At 40.7% G+C, this 14,575-nt stretch overlaps 2 protein-coding genes across 2 annotated transcripts; both read right to left on the minus strand.

The window, feature by feature from the left end:
* Window positions 1-1,005: 1,005 nt before the first annotated feature.
* On the minus strand, window positions 1,006-7,224 carry LOC148072009 (uncharacterized). Its single transcript, XM_087799443.1, has 7 exons — window positions 6,947-7,224; window positions 6,682-6,830; window positions 2,472-2,582; window positions 1,845-1,901; window positions 1,639-1,785; window positions 1,464-1,577; window positions 1,006-1,390 (listed from the first exon to the last, which is right to left on the minus strand). Exons 2-7 carry the CDS (start codon window positions 6,802-6,804, stop codon window positions 1,343-1,345), a joined length of 600 nt encoding a protein of 199 aa, XP_087655569.1. The 5' UTR covers window positions 6,805-6,830; window positions 6,947-7,224; the 3' UTR covers window positions 1,006-1,342.
* A 770-nt stretch (window positions 7,225-7,994) lies between these two features.
* LOC148072010 (uncharacterized) lies at window positions 7,995-13,531 on the minus strand. Its single transcript, XM_087799444.1, has 7 exons — window positions 13,487-13,531; window positions 13,222-13,370; window positions 9,813-9,923; window positions 9,031-9,087; window positions 8,825-8,971; window positions 8,650-8,763; window positions 7,995-8,577 (listed from the first exon to the last, which is right to left on the minus strand). The coding sequence occupies exons 2-7, from the start codon at window positions 13,342-13,344 to the stop codon at window positions 8,530-8,532; spliced, it is 600 nt and encodes a 199-aa protein (XP_087655570.1). The 5' UTR covers window positions 13,345-13,370; window positions 13,487-13,531; the 3' UTR covers window positions 7,995-8,529.
* Between the last annotated feature and the right edge of the window lie 1,044 nt (window positions 13,532-14,575).

Here is a 14,575-nt window from a genome sequence, read left to right on the forward strand (position 1 = left end):
ACGAAACACTTTTGTTCTGCTATTGGATGATAAAGAAAATATATCTTATCATTGAACAGAATCATGTGTGGAAGACTCTTCTCCATCACTTCTGAAGCACAATGTACAAAACTAAAACATGGATTATTGGACGGATGAAGCTTCACTTCAATGGCAATATTTTTTAAAGCCCACTAGTTGGCAGTATTTCTATATTAATATGCCTTTGAAGGACTTTTTCAACAGAGTGATTAAAAAATGTAGATTTTTTATGAAGCACCTTCACTTCTGTGGGTGGTTTACCCCAAATATTTCTGATTTCAAGTCTTCCAAATCACCATACCATCAGCAAACATCATCGTCCAAGGAGTCTTTCAAACCTCATCCGTCAATATGGGCCGATGTCATTTAAATCAGTCAGTACTAGAGGAACATGTCACCACTGCCTCACACGTGTTCTGCACTACCCTCACACATCCCTCAGATTATCCCGACGTCGTCACACTTACATTTTTATTCAACTTTTTTTTTCATCTACTTCCGTTTTAATTTTAAATTGTATAGTCATTAGCTAGCGCAGCACGATGCTCCTCCAGCAGAGCTGTGATAGCTTCCCTGCTCACACTATCATCATCTGTCTTGGATTTAGACACTTAAGAGCTCATTTTCGAAGGTCGTGGTGTTGGTTGAAGTGAAAGGCGATAAAAGTTTGTTACCAGAACAGTTTTTTCCATCTGCAGGGATTGGTTGGTTTGGTTTTTTGAGAAGTTTACCTGAGCCCAGGTGTAACACACCTACTCCATCTTACACCCAAGCGGTAGTAATCGTCAAGTGTAAAATTAGAATTAAGCAAAAATTATTTATTTAACTTTCATTTAATGAGAATATGATATAAAGCACCTTTTTGTTTTAAAATTGTTTACAGATTTTCCATTCTCAAGGGCTATTAATAAATATAAAAATGACTTTTTCCAATTTAGAAGGTGTAAAAACAACAATTGAATTTAGTTTTTTTTCACATTTGGTGTGAAAACACCTCCGTTTATTTACAGATGGGCTGAATTCAGCTATTTTTGTGTTGAAATAATAATAAAGTAAAATCAACTTCGACTTTACGAGCATTTAAAGATAGTGGTAAAGTTTTAAAATGAAAAATAACAATAATGCCGATAATGAACCTGAATGACAAAATATATCATTTATGACAGAGAATTGAACCATCAAACACTAACAGAGAAGCAAAGCAAACGTTGATATTTCAAGAAGTTAGTTCTACAGCACTTCAAGCAAATGGATAAAACTTTGAAGCTTAATATTGAGTATATTCATTTTAGAATATATATAATGTTTTTCTGTCCAGTGGTCAGGTCGATGGTTGAGTTGGAGGTGCTTGGACCTTCCGGAAAATAACCTGTCAAAAGAAAGAAGGAAACAAAAGTTAAAATTATTGGATTTTTACCTGTTTTTTTAAAAACATGTTCGACCTGCGTGTGAGTAGATTTCAGAGCTAGACGAGCCACGTTGGACAGGAAGATCAGCAGCACCGACACGCACAACGAGAACAGGAACAAAACGCTCTCCAGGCAAAAGAATTGACGCTACAACGAATGACAAAGTGGCGTAAAAACGAATCATCAGGCACTTTCTAGCGTTGTCTACCACGAGTTTAGGGGCCCAGTACACGTCTCCGTACGGATTGAAGATGAAAGCCAAGTGGGTCGTCTCGTTGATGCTTACGATCCTGAAGAAGGCAGAGTAAATGATCCCAAGGATAGAAATGATATAAACAGCCAGACACACTGTTACCTGAAGCAAAGGAAAACAACCCTCAACTTCACACAACTTCAAAGGCACACTTGTCCTACCATCTTCTTGGACGGGTTTGCTCCAGTGAAGATAGACAAGGCTCCGCAGAGAATAAACTGAAAAAGGAAGAAAGTTAATTTAGACGAGGGGAAGAAGAGAGTGTAGTCAGGGTGGCATTAAAAGTAATTGAATTTTACTAACATAATTTAATGTCAGGTATTTAAAACTTTAATAGTGTTACTCACGAGGGCCAAATAAATAAATAAAAAATAAATCAGTTTATGTACATTTTATTTAAAGATTAAAGGTGTGAAGATTTCATTTTCTATGTTGGCAATTAATGTTCAGAACATTAGGGTTTGAGGGACAAAAAGTTTTTTTTTAAGACATTTAAAGTTTTGTTTTTCTAACAACTTGCTAAAAGAAGATCATTTAAAGTGAAGAAGGGAAGAAAATAGAAGATTATGACCTTTATCAAAGAAATACAAGTGTAAAATTGTATTTTAATTTGAACTGAATACAACAAAATAAGAAAAAAATATAATTGGATTTTAGTAAGATAACTCACGAGGGCCACATAAATACAGGTCGAGGGCCACATGTTGGCCCCGGGCCGCACCATAAAGTGAAACAAGACTAATAAGTTGAGGAAGAGTAGATCAGAAAAGCTGAGGTCGAAAACTGACCTCAGATCCGAGCCAGAGAGGAACGTAATGATGGTTCGATCTCTCCAGGTTTTCTCCTAAGAAGCTTAAGCCCATCATCAGCTCTCCACAACCCAGCAGCAAAATAACAATCTGTAGAGAAAATACAGAAATTTAAGTTACATTTTGTCAGGGCCCACATGACACACTGTGAGGCCGGACGCAATATTAACCAATCAGAACCAACAAAAGGCGGGTCCTTCCGTCATTACAGCATCACTTGTCTAAAGCCATCGCTCGGGATTCTTCTCTGCTTGAGCCAAACTTAAATCTGGAGAGTTCTTGATAAACTTTACGGTAAATTCCCCAAGAAATTATTAATTAAATCTATATGACATATATATAACATATAACATATGTGTGTGAAGAATGCTTTTGAGATATGAAATAACCAGTAGCCAATTGAATAAGTTTCCCTTTTGGGAAGTGCCTCAACAACCATGAACCACATACGTCAGTGGTTGTTGTTTTGTTGAGTGTTTCTTAGTATCTTGTTCCGTATGAATGTTATCTTCTTTTTTTATGGTCTACGATAAGCGTCTTTGCATACCTTGAAAAGCGCTTTAGAAAACGTATGTATTATGTTTTTTCAAAGTATTTCTTTAAATAACTTGATTTTCTTTCAAGTAAAAACAATGTACTCGCAGAGAAGACAAATAAACAGAAAACAAAAAAAGTTTTCTCCTAATACAAAAATACATCTTACGGTGCTGTTGTATTTAAGAATAATACATTTTATTTAGGAATAAATAAAAAGTCAGTGACCAATCAGAGAAATTCCTACATGATCAGACCTCATGAGGGCCACGTAAATAGAGTCAAATGACCTAATTTGGCCCCCGGGCCGTGCACTTGGAATATAATTATATTGATTTAAAGGTTTCTTAAAAGGAAAAATAAAACTTGAATAACTTTTTTATCAGCAAAAGTAATAATGAATGGAACAACCTTTTGTTAGCGGTCGCAAACATCGCTCAGTGGGCCACATGCGGCCCTGGGGCCCCACAAACACACATATATATACAGTTGACACCAGAGGTTTACATGCACTGTATAAAAAGACAAATACATTTTTTTTTATCATTGTTTGACAATCAAAATAAACGTTTCCCATTTTAGGTCAATCAGGATAACCTAAATAATTTGCAGTGATTCTGTGGTTACATGACTTCATACCCAGTTGACTAGCAAATCAGCCTCACCTGGCGCCTTCAGCCTGGTGTATTACGGCTGGGAGAGGCACTCAACCTGGTGTAACCAGGCTGGAGGGGGGTGGCCTAAAGTTCAGCTTCACACCTCCTACTCGATCCACGGAAGCCGCTGGAAAGATCGCACACAGCAACTTATGTTCAGCGACTCCCTCCTGGGCTTCCTGCCTGCTCCTTGACTGGCAGCAGAACCACCAATCGTCGAAATGTGGACTGAAGGTCCCTCCGGATGTTGGAGGCAGGATCCTTAGCTGCTGATGTTGCAGGCCTCACCTCAGGGTTTCAGGAACTTGAAACAACTCTGACATTCACAGCCCGTACAATGCCTCTGGAGTCTGGGTTGACACTGATGACTCTCCCAAGCTTAAACTGGCCCCTCAATGCATTCTTGTCGCACAACCAAACAATATCTCCTACTGCAACGTTCCTCTGTATGGTGTGCCACTTACTCCTCACAAGAAGATTGGAACCAGTTGACTCCAGGATCTCCAGAATTTGTAAACCTGGCGCTGCATGATCCTCATCCATACAGGATTGTATTTGGTCTGATGTACTGCACTACTACTACTGAGGTTCGCTATAACTGAGCCCTGATTCTCTCCCCAGACTCTGGAACGCTTTCCTCACAATTCGAAAAGCTGCTTCAGCAGAGACATTTCGACGGGGCGAATCAGCTGGATTTGCCAACGCCAGTCGGTTCCATTTTGAGCTGACGTCTCCTCCACAGCAAACCTGTGCAGGCCATCCAGTAACTGATACAGCTCCTCCGAAAGACGTTTGGCACCGAGAAAATTTGTCCCTGGATCAGACCAAATCTTCTTAGGATGCCCTCGAACTGCCTCGAACCTCTGATAAGCCATCAGAAAGCTTTCAGTCGATATAGTTTTGGCCAGCTCTGTGTGGATTGCTCTACTGGCCATACAGCAGAATACGAATCCCCAAACCTTCATCGTGACTCTCTTCCTTACATCATCGGATATGGTCCAAACAGGTCAACTGCTGTGAACTCAAATGGGGCTGCAGGCCTAGTTCTCTCTTGGGGAAGATCACCCATCACTTGCTGACACCATCTCTTGCAGATCACACACTTTTCAATTACTTTTTGAGCAATTATTCGTCCCTTGATGACCCATGCTCTCACTTTCAGTAGTGTTGCAGCAACTCCCTTGTGACCCTAACTGTGAGCTTCACGAACCAACAATGTTGAGACCCAGGCGCTTTAAGCTAAGAGGGGAACACCAACTCTGTCTTCTTCAAAAGCCTGGACTCTCCCACCACAACCAATAGCCCGGATCCTTCCTCTTTGCAGATTACCGACCGGTCTATTGTGGTGGTTGGAAAGGTGACACCCTCTTGTGCAGCAAGGAAACGGTCTCTTAGAGCATCTTGGCCTTCTGTTACAGTGATGACCCCTGTGGATGAAACTGCCTCCTACTTTGGGGGTTCCCAGGATCCTGCTTACAACTGCAAAGTACCTTGCTGCCCTCCAGACCTGGGTGAGTGCCTTAAACAGGCGAGTCAGGCTGCTGAACCGTCCTTCATCCACTAGGTTCCGGACAGCAGCACCAGCAGGTGGCCTCTGACACTCTTGATCTGGGGGCTCTTTCTTCGCCTGAGCTCTTGAGAGTGAAGCAGTGAATGATTTCTTCTGCATCTTTCCAACACTCTCTCTGGCAGTTGCTGATACATCCATTGCAGACTTAATTGGCCACTTATCAAATGGAAGGCTCAGGAATTTTGGTCCTCTCTGCCATGATGAATTTTCATCCAAATCTCTTGTACCAGCCCCACAAGTGATAATATCAGCGATGTTCAGTGGTCCAGGAATCCACCACAAATCCTGAACTTGCGTGCTGCTTTAGATTTCTCCAATCCTGTTGGCGAAAAAGGTCTGGAAGCCGTAGCTCTCATTTTGAATTGCACCAAGGACTGTTTGGCTGTCAACAAGTATCAAGTGGTACCACTGTTTGACTTGAACTTGTCCATGTTGCTCAAAGTACCTTTTTTAAACGGGCCGCGAACATTGCTCCATGAAGCTCTGCCTTGACTGCTTCCGACCTTTTTGGTCCAAGGGAGTCAGCTTAGCTTTGGACTCCACCAGCCTTACTGTAGAACCTTTGGTCACAGGCCGACCGCAGATACAGGACAGCACCATAAGCATTCTCGCTGCCATCAGAGAAGGTGATCGCATCAGGTTCAGCCTGCCCGCCTGCTGGTGTCAGGGCTCGATGAAACTTGACCTCGCTCAACTGAGCGTCTTCTTCAAAGAGGATAATGGCATCTTCTCTGAGCTTCCCGGTTAGCGCAAGGTCCAATGTGTCTTTGATGGTGCTACACTTGGGTTTGGCCTCCTAAAACGCTCTCCGAACCGAAAATGGCCCCTTTTTGGCCAAAATGGCGTCATCAGACCAATCGGGTCGTAAAGCCCAGACACTTGGCCGAGTAACTCTTGTTACAGATCTTGGAGTAGCTGTCTGTTCCTGCTTTCCAGAAGAAATCCCTTTTTTGGCCAGAGAAGACCCACGGTTTCAACTCAAACCCTCCCGCTTTCAGGATCTGCTCCACATTTTCTGTGATGACTTTAAGCGGGTCAAAGTTGTTATTAGAGGTCAAGGTCATCTTCACAGTATTATTGTCTGCACAGATGAACGTGGATAAACCAGACTTATGCAAGTCCACAATCCTCTTCCTGAGGTCTTAGACTGATTTCTTTTGACTTTCCCATGATATTTTCACAAAGAAGCAGTGAGGTTCAGGTGCGCCTTAAAATGCATCCACAGGTGTGACTCAAATCAACTCAAATCAGAAGCTTCCAACGACATGACATCATTATCTGGTCTTTCCCAAATTCTTTAAAGGCACAGTAACTTTAGTTTATGTAAACTTAGGACTTTCAAGAAAATAATAAAAAAAATTGTCTAAAGAACTATCTTTGTCATTATTCCGGTATTTAGTAAATATATATAATATATAAGAGACGTTACCCCGAGACTTCTGGGCTCATTCTGGACAAAGCGGTAAAGAGGTTTGCTGGACATTAGGACCGTGTGGTCGAGCTCCGGGGTCGGAATCTGCTCGTCTCTCTCCGTGGAGTCTTTCTCTTCCATCGTGGAGGAACAAACGCTGAGCTGTCCTGCAGGAGAACAACAACACACCAGATGTTCAGCAGCTTCAACCTTCCAGAACAGATCAGCTCAGACGCAGCAGAAAGAACGTAGTAGATCCATGATGACATTTAAAGTATCTCACCTCGCGTGGAGAAGCTTGTAAGTCAACAGGGAAAGTTGTGGGTGGGAAAAAAGGAAGTGGGGGAATTTGAGACACCAAATGTTACCCTCATGATAGGGAGGGGCTCCTGAGGAAATAAGCTGCTTTTCATTACAACCGAACTGGACCGACCCAGATCTGATGACACCGGGGTTCAAACATTCTACTTTTGTTCTGCTATTGAAAGATGAAGAAAATATATCATATCATTGAACATAATCTTGCGTGGAAGACTCTTCTCCATCACTTATCAAGCAAAATGTACAAAATTTAAACATGGATTATTCAACGGCAACATTTTTAAAGCCCACTAGGTGGCAGTATTTCTATATTGATATGCCTTTGAAGGTCTTTTTCAACAGAGTGATTAAAGAAATGAAGATGTTCTATGAAGTACTATCACTTCTGTGGGTGATTTACCCCAAATATTTCTGATTTCAATTCTTCCAAATCACCATCTCATCAGCAAACATCATCGTCCATGGAGTCTTTCAAACCTCCTCCGTCAATTTAAGCTGATGTAATTTCTGTCAGTCCTACATAACATGTCACCACTGCCTCACACGTCTTCTGCACTAACCTCACACACCTCTCAGATGATCCCGACATCGTCATACTTACTACATTTTTATTCAACTTTTTTTTTCATCTCCTTCCGTTTCGATTTTAATTTTAAAGTCTTAGCTGCCGCCGCACGACAGTCCTTCAGCAGCGCCGTGATAGCGTCCCTGCTCACGCTAGCAATCCTTCTTGAATTTAGACGCTTTAGGCGATAAAAGTTTGATACCAGAGTATTTCTTTCCATCTGCAGAGATTGGTTGGGTTGTTTTTTTGAGAAGTTTACCGGAGCCCAGGTGTAACACACCTACTCCATCTCACACCCAAGCGGAAGTAGTCGTCAAGTGTAAAATTAGAATTAAGCAAAAATTATTTATTTAACTTTCATTTAATAAGAATCTGATATAAAGCTTATATATAAACTTTTTTGTTTAAAAGTTGTTTATAGCTTTTCCATTTTCAAGGGCTATAATTACATATAAAAATGATTATTTCCAAAACAAATTATTATTAAGCCATTATTAATTAATAACAATAATAAAACTAAATCAAATGGTTAGTTTCTACATGATGTTTGACTTCATGAGAGCCTCATAAATACAGTCAATAGGCCAGAGTCTGATCTAGAAGGTGTAAAAACTACAATTGAATTTAGTTTTTGTTTTACGTTTGGTGTGAAAACACCTCAGTTTATTTACAGATGGACTAAATTCAGCTATTTTTTTGTTGAAATAATAAGTCAAATCAACTTCGACTTTACGATCATTTAAAGATAGTGGTCAAGTTTTAAAATGAAAAATAACAATAATGCCGATAATGAACCTGAATGACAAAATATATCATTTATGACAGAGAATTAAACCATCACACACTAACAGAGAAGCAAAGTAAACGTTGATATTTCACCAAGTTAGTTCTACAGCAGTTCAAGCAAATGGATAAAACTTTGAAGCTTAACATTGAGTATATTCATTTTAGAATATATATAATGTTTTTCTGTCCAGTGGTCAGGTCGATGGTTGAGTTGGAGGTGCTTGGACCTGCCGGAAAATAACCTGTCAAAAGAAAGAAGGAAATGAAAGTTAAAATTATTGAATTTTTACCTGGTTTTGAAAAACATGTTCGACCTGCGTGTGAGTAGATTTCAGAGCTAGACGAGCCACGTTGGACAGGAAGATCAGCAGCACCGACACGCACAGCGAGAACAGCAACAGAACGCTCTCCAGGCAGAAGACTTGACGCTACAACGAATGACAAAGTGGCATAAAAACGAATCATCAGGCACTTTCTAGCGTTGTCTACCACGTGTTTAAAGGTCCAGTACTCGTCTTCGTACGGCCCATAGATGAAAGCCAAGTGGGTCGTCTCTACGATGCAGTCGATCCTGTAGCCGGCAGAGACGATGATCCCAAGGATAGAAATGATATAAACAGCCAGACACACTGTTACCTGAAGCAAAGGAAAACAACCCTCAATTTCACACACTTTCAAAGGCACACTTGTCCTACCATCTTCTTGGACGGGTTTGCTCCAGTGAAGATAGACAAGGCTCCGCAGAGAATAAACTGAAAAAGGAAGAAAGTTAAATTAGACGAGGGGAAGAAGAGAGTGGAGCATTAAAAGTAACAAAAGCTGCCTGACAACTGGGTTGGACCAGAGCGATTCAATAACAACACTAGGATTGTTTTTAGTAGCGGAAAAGCCAAAAGATCAAAGGAACAAAAAAAAAAAAGAATCTATAAAACGAAGAGAGACTCCAAGAAAATACTTGAGAAAAAAAATTGATGCTATGAAAAGGTAAAGTAATCAAAGATATTTCATTGAAATGCGTATTTGATTATATAATATTTCAGTTCATACACATTTTCATTTAGAGATAAAAGGCGTTAAGACTTATTGAGTTGGTAAATAATTATTAAAAGGTTAAAAATTATGTTTTTTCTTGCTAAAAGACGATAATTTAAAAGTAAAGATGGAAAGGAAATAGAAAAGAAAGAAAAAGGTTATATTTTTTATCAATTAAATAATTGTTTAAAAAATAACATTTTATTCCTACTGAATATAGAAAAATAAGGAAGAAATATAATTGAATTTTAGCAACATAATTTACTGTAAGGTATTTAAAACTTTAATGGTGTTACTCAGGGCCAAATTAATAAATCAGTTTATGTACAATTTATTTAAAGTTGGCAATTAATTTTCGGAACATAAGGGTTTGACGGAGAAAAACATTTACAGTTTTGTTTTGAGAAGACGGAGTAGATCAGAAAAGCTGAGGTCGAAAACTGACCTCAGATCCGAGCCAGAAGGGAACGTAAAGACCATTCGAGTTCACTATATTCCCTCCAATGAAGGTGAGTCCCATCATCAGCTCTGCACAACCCAGCAGCAAAATAACAATCTGTAGAGAAATAGAGAAATTTAAGTTACGTTTTGTTAGGGCCCAAGTTACACTCTGTGACTTAGGGGTCATCAAGCCTATAACAATGGATAAAAACACACACTACTATGATATAAAAACTTGGGGAAAAAAAGAAAGGAAATATTCATAAAGAAATGTAAAAAAATGTAGTACATTTGCAGATCAACATGAATAGGCTGTAAAGTTAATTTGATTTTGTTTAATTGTATAAACCTTTTATTCATAAAACAATAACTTTCAGTTTTTTTATTAATAATTTTTATTATAATTTTTTCGATGGATACTTTTGAACATGGAGGGCATTGTCTTGTTTACTCAAGAGAGGGTCTCCTGTCACTGAAGTCAATGGCACGGGCTGGAGATCGTCATGATATACCGACTTCAACGCCCGTATCGTGGGTGTAGAGCCGTCAAGAGGCTAAAGGCTAAGCTAACAGACAATCGGAGACGTCACAGACCATCGATCCCCACCATCACGATGGGGAACGTCAATTTACTGACAAACAAGATCGACTGGCTGTCTGTACTCAACAACTAGCGGATCTACCAAGAGCAGCTTGTTGATCTATACAGAGACGTGGCTCACTCAGCTGACTCCGGACGCCAATGTGGACCTGCCGGGCTTCACCACCGTAAGAGCGGACAGAGACGCAGACTCTTGCGGGAAGCGCCTAGGAGGAGGTCTCATCATGTACGCGAATAAGCGCTGGTGTAGGCAGGGACATGTTACTGTGAAGAAAGTCTTGTGTTGTCAGGATTTAGAACTGTTGGCTGTCAGCCTGCGGCCATACTATCTACCATGTGAGTTCAGTCACGTGATTGGCTGTGTGTTTACATTCCTCCGAGTGCTGCGGCTCCATCTGACTGTGAGACGATCCACACAGTGACAGCCTAACTTCAGAATCAACATCCTGACGCGTTTATCATCATCTCTGGAGATTTTGATCATGCCTACCCGGACTCCTCACTGCCTACTTTCAGTATTGTCCCACCAGGAATAACAGGACAATTAACCTCTTCCTCCACTTCGAAGGTCCGATCATAACCTGGTCCACCTTCAGTCTGGTGCAAAGACAGACTGTGATCATTAGGACAATCGGAAAGTGGAGGAAGCCACCGGGGACTGCTTTGACACCACAGACTGGGATGTGCTGCTGAAGTCTCATGGTGAGGACACAGAGGGTCAGACATACTGTCAAACGCTCCTGCTAAGACTTCACCTTCACTGCTGCCCGCTTCAGAACCTGCCCCACCTTCCTGTGCCCCCCTCAGCTCACCTCACTCCAGGTGTACTCTTGAGGATTCGTCCAGGAAAGGCTGCTGGTCCTGCCAAGTTGTCTGCTCGACTAGTAAAGACCTGCGCTGCTGAACTAGCTGAGCTGCTCCAGCATGTCTTCAACCTCAGGCCACAAGTCCAGCACGCACCAGACCCCCTGTAGTCAGTGCTGCACATCGGTCTTTTGAATGCTCTCTCCATTACAAATAAATACTTTTCTCTGAATGATCTCTTCACAATTGAAAAGCTTTATTGATTTATTGATTTATTGAGTCGGTCTGAGACTTTGCATAGAGAGAAAGAGTTTATTCATCTGAACAAATTCTGTCCAGTAGGGTGCGCTTGGTGGAGCCTTGCCTCTCTGGTTGTGGGGGTGGTCTTGCTACACTTTATAGAGAAAGTTGTTCTTTCAAAGTGAATCTGACACAGGAATTCACTTCTTTTGAGTTTTAGATGATCTTGGTTGGTTCTACAAGACCTTTCTATTGTGTTTCAATCTACCGTCCACATGGTCTTGTGGTGGTGTTCTTGAAAGACTTTAGTGACTTCTTATCTTATCTTTATTGTCCGACACTGTGGTTTGCAGTACAGGAGCACCTCAGGGGACAGTACTGGCCCCTCTCCTCTTCACCATACAGACTTTTGCTACAACTCCGAGCCGAGTCTCCTCCAGAAGTATGCTGAGGACACTGCCATTGTTGGATGCATCAGGGACAACAGCAAAGACGAGTACAGGATTCTGATACGTGACTTTGGGGACTGGAGTGAGAGGAACCACTTGCAGCTGAACACCTCAAAGCAACCAATGAGCTGGTCTTGGACTTTGGGAGTCCAGGACAAAGCCAGAGAGACCAATGAGACTCTGATCATTTAACATCTGCAGGAAACTCCTCTGTCAGTGGTGGCCAGTGTCCTGTTCTATGCTGTGGTGTGTTGGGGTGGGAATGTGTCCAAGAGGAGTGTCAACAGGTTGATCAGGTTGATCAGAAAGGCTGGCTCTGTGGTTGGCATGAAGCTGGACTCACTGGTGACAGTTGCTGAGAGGAGATCACTGGACAAACTACTGTCCATCATGGATGATGACAGTCATCCTTTGAACACTGTCATCAGTGAGCAGAGAAGCAGATGGAGCACAAATGCTCCTCCCATGATGCAACACTAATAGACTCAAGGACTTATTCAGTCCTCGTGCTATTAGATTGTTTAATTCAGAGTTTGGGGGCAGGAGTGGAGTGAAAAGATGAGACTATTCCATGTTAATCTTTGTATCTTCTGTCTTTGTTATTTTTCTTTGATCTATGTTCTTAATCTTTAGACTTAGATTGTATCATCTTGCACTTTCTTTTTATAGAAACTTTGTTCTTGTTCTTGTTTTTAATGAATCTATCGTCTGTCTTGCTGTGTGCTGGCTGGAAAAACAATTTCCCAAAGGGAATCAACAAAGTTTTATCCATCTATCCATCTTCCATTATTCAAATGGGATCTGTTCTTATTCTTGGGGACTTTAATCTTCACGTTGATGACGTCACATCTTGCTCTGCTTAAGAACTTTTAACTTTAACTGAAGCCTTTTATTTTGAGCAACATGTTTCTGAACCCACTCATCAAAAAGGCCACATTTTAGTCCTAGTTTTTACTCTTGGCCTGGACATTTCTAATGTATCTGTACATGATGTCCATCAGAGTGATCATTCCCTCATCTTGTTAAACCTGGATTTCATAGCTGAACCTAAGCCCTTGAAAGTTAGGTCTCAAAGGCGTGTCAACTCAGCCGATACTGCAGACAGTTTTGATGACTTCCTTAACGTGGACAATTTGATTCACTTCATCAGCAAAAGTAACAATGAATAGCACAACCTTTTGTTTTATTTACCGGTCGCTAACATCGCTCAGTAGGCCACATACATAAAGTTAGAGGGCCACATATAAACCAAACATTATATATATATATATATATATATATATGCACACACACATACATATATATATAATTAACATTACCCCAAGACTTCTGGGCTCATTCTGGACGAAGCGGTAAAGAGGTTTGCTGGACATGAGGACCTTGTGGTCGAGCCCCGGGGTCGGAATCTGCTCGTCTCTCTCCGTGGAGTCTTTCTCTTCCATCGTGGAGGAACAAACGCTGAGTTGTCCTGCAGGAGAACAACAACACACCAGATGTTCAGCAGCTCCAACCTTCCAGAACAGATCAGCTCAGACGCAGCAGAAAGAACGTAGTAGATCCATGAAGACATTTAAAGTATCTCACCTCGCGTGAAGAAGCTTGTAAGTCAACAGGGAATGTTGTGGGTGGGGAAAAAAGGAAGTGGGGGAACTTGAGACACCAAATGTTACCCCCCTCATGATGGGGAGGGGCTCCTGAGGAAAAAAGCTGCTTTTCATTACAACCAAACTGGACCGACCCAGATCTGATGACATCAGGGTTCAAACATTCTACTTTTGTTCTGCTATTGGATGATGAAGAAAATATATCATATCATTGAACTGGATCTTTTGTGGAAGACTCTTCTCCATCACTTCAGGCACATCAAGCAAAATGTACAAAACTTAAACATGGATTATTCAACAGCAACATTTTTAAAGCCCACTAGGTAGCAGTATTTCTATATTAATATGCCTTTGAAAGTCTTTTTTTTTAACTGAGTGATTTAAAAAATGAAGATGTTCTATGAAACACCATCACTTCTGTGGGTGAATTACCCCAAATATTTCTGGTTTCAATTCTTCCAAATCACCATCTCATCAGCAAACATCATTGTCCATGGAGTCTTTCAAACCTCATCCGTCAATATGAGCTGATGTAATTTAAATTTTTCAGTCCTACAGAACATCTCACCACTGCCTAACACATGCTCTGCACTACCCTCACATACCTCTCAGATGATCCCGACATATTTAATTTCCTTCCGTTTAAATTTGACACAAGAAAAAAACGCATTACTCTTGATGAAGTCGTAACTCCTTTAATTTGTTTTGAAACTAAAATATGTCCAAACATCAGCTTTAAAAGCTGCTGGAGTCCTCTGTATCCTCTCGTCCTCAGTCATCTCCAAGATTTAATTGTTCCTTTTGCCGTGGACGCAATGTCTGCTGCTGGAAGTTTAATTGCAACACAAATATACACAAGCACTGTGAATAATTGCATGTTAATTGTTAATACAAGATACAGTGCTGTCCAAAAAAGAAATAGGAAAAATATGTAAGTAAGTAAGTAATTTGTATTTATATAGCTCTTTTCCAGACCAGGGTCACAAAGCGCTTAAACGATCAAAACAATATTCAATAAAGTATATACTTTAAAGGTCAAGATAATACTTAGAATATCACAGGAGTTCCA

This window comes from Callionymus lyra, chromosome 9 (genome assembly GCF_982586985.1).
Source record: "Callionymus lyra chromosome 9, fCalLyr1.hap1.1, whole genome shotgun sequence".
NCBI lineage: Eukaryota > Metazoa > Chordata > Actinopteri > Syngnathiformes > Callionymidae > Callionymus > Callionymus lyra.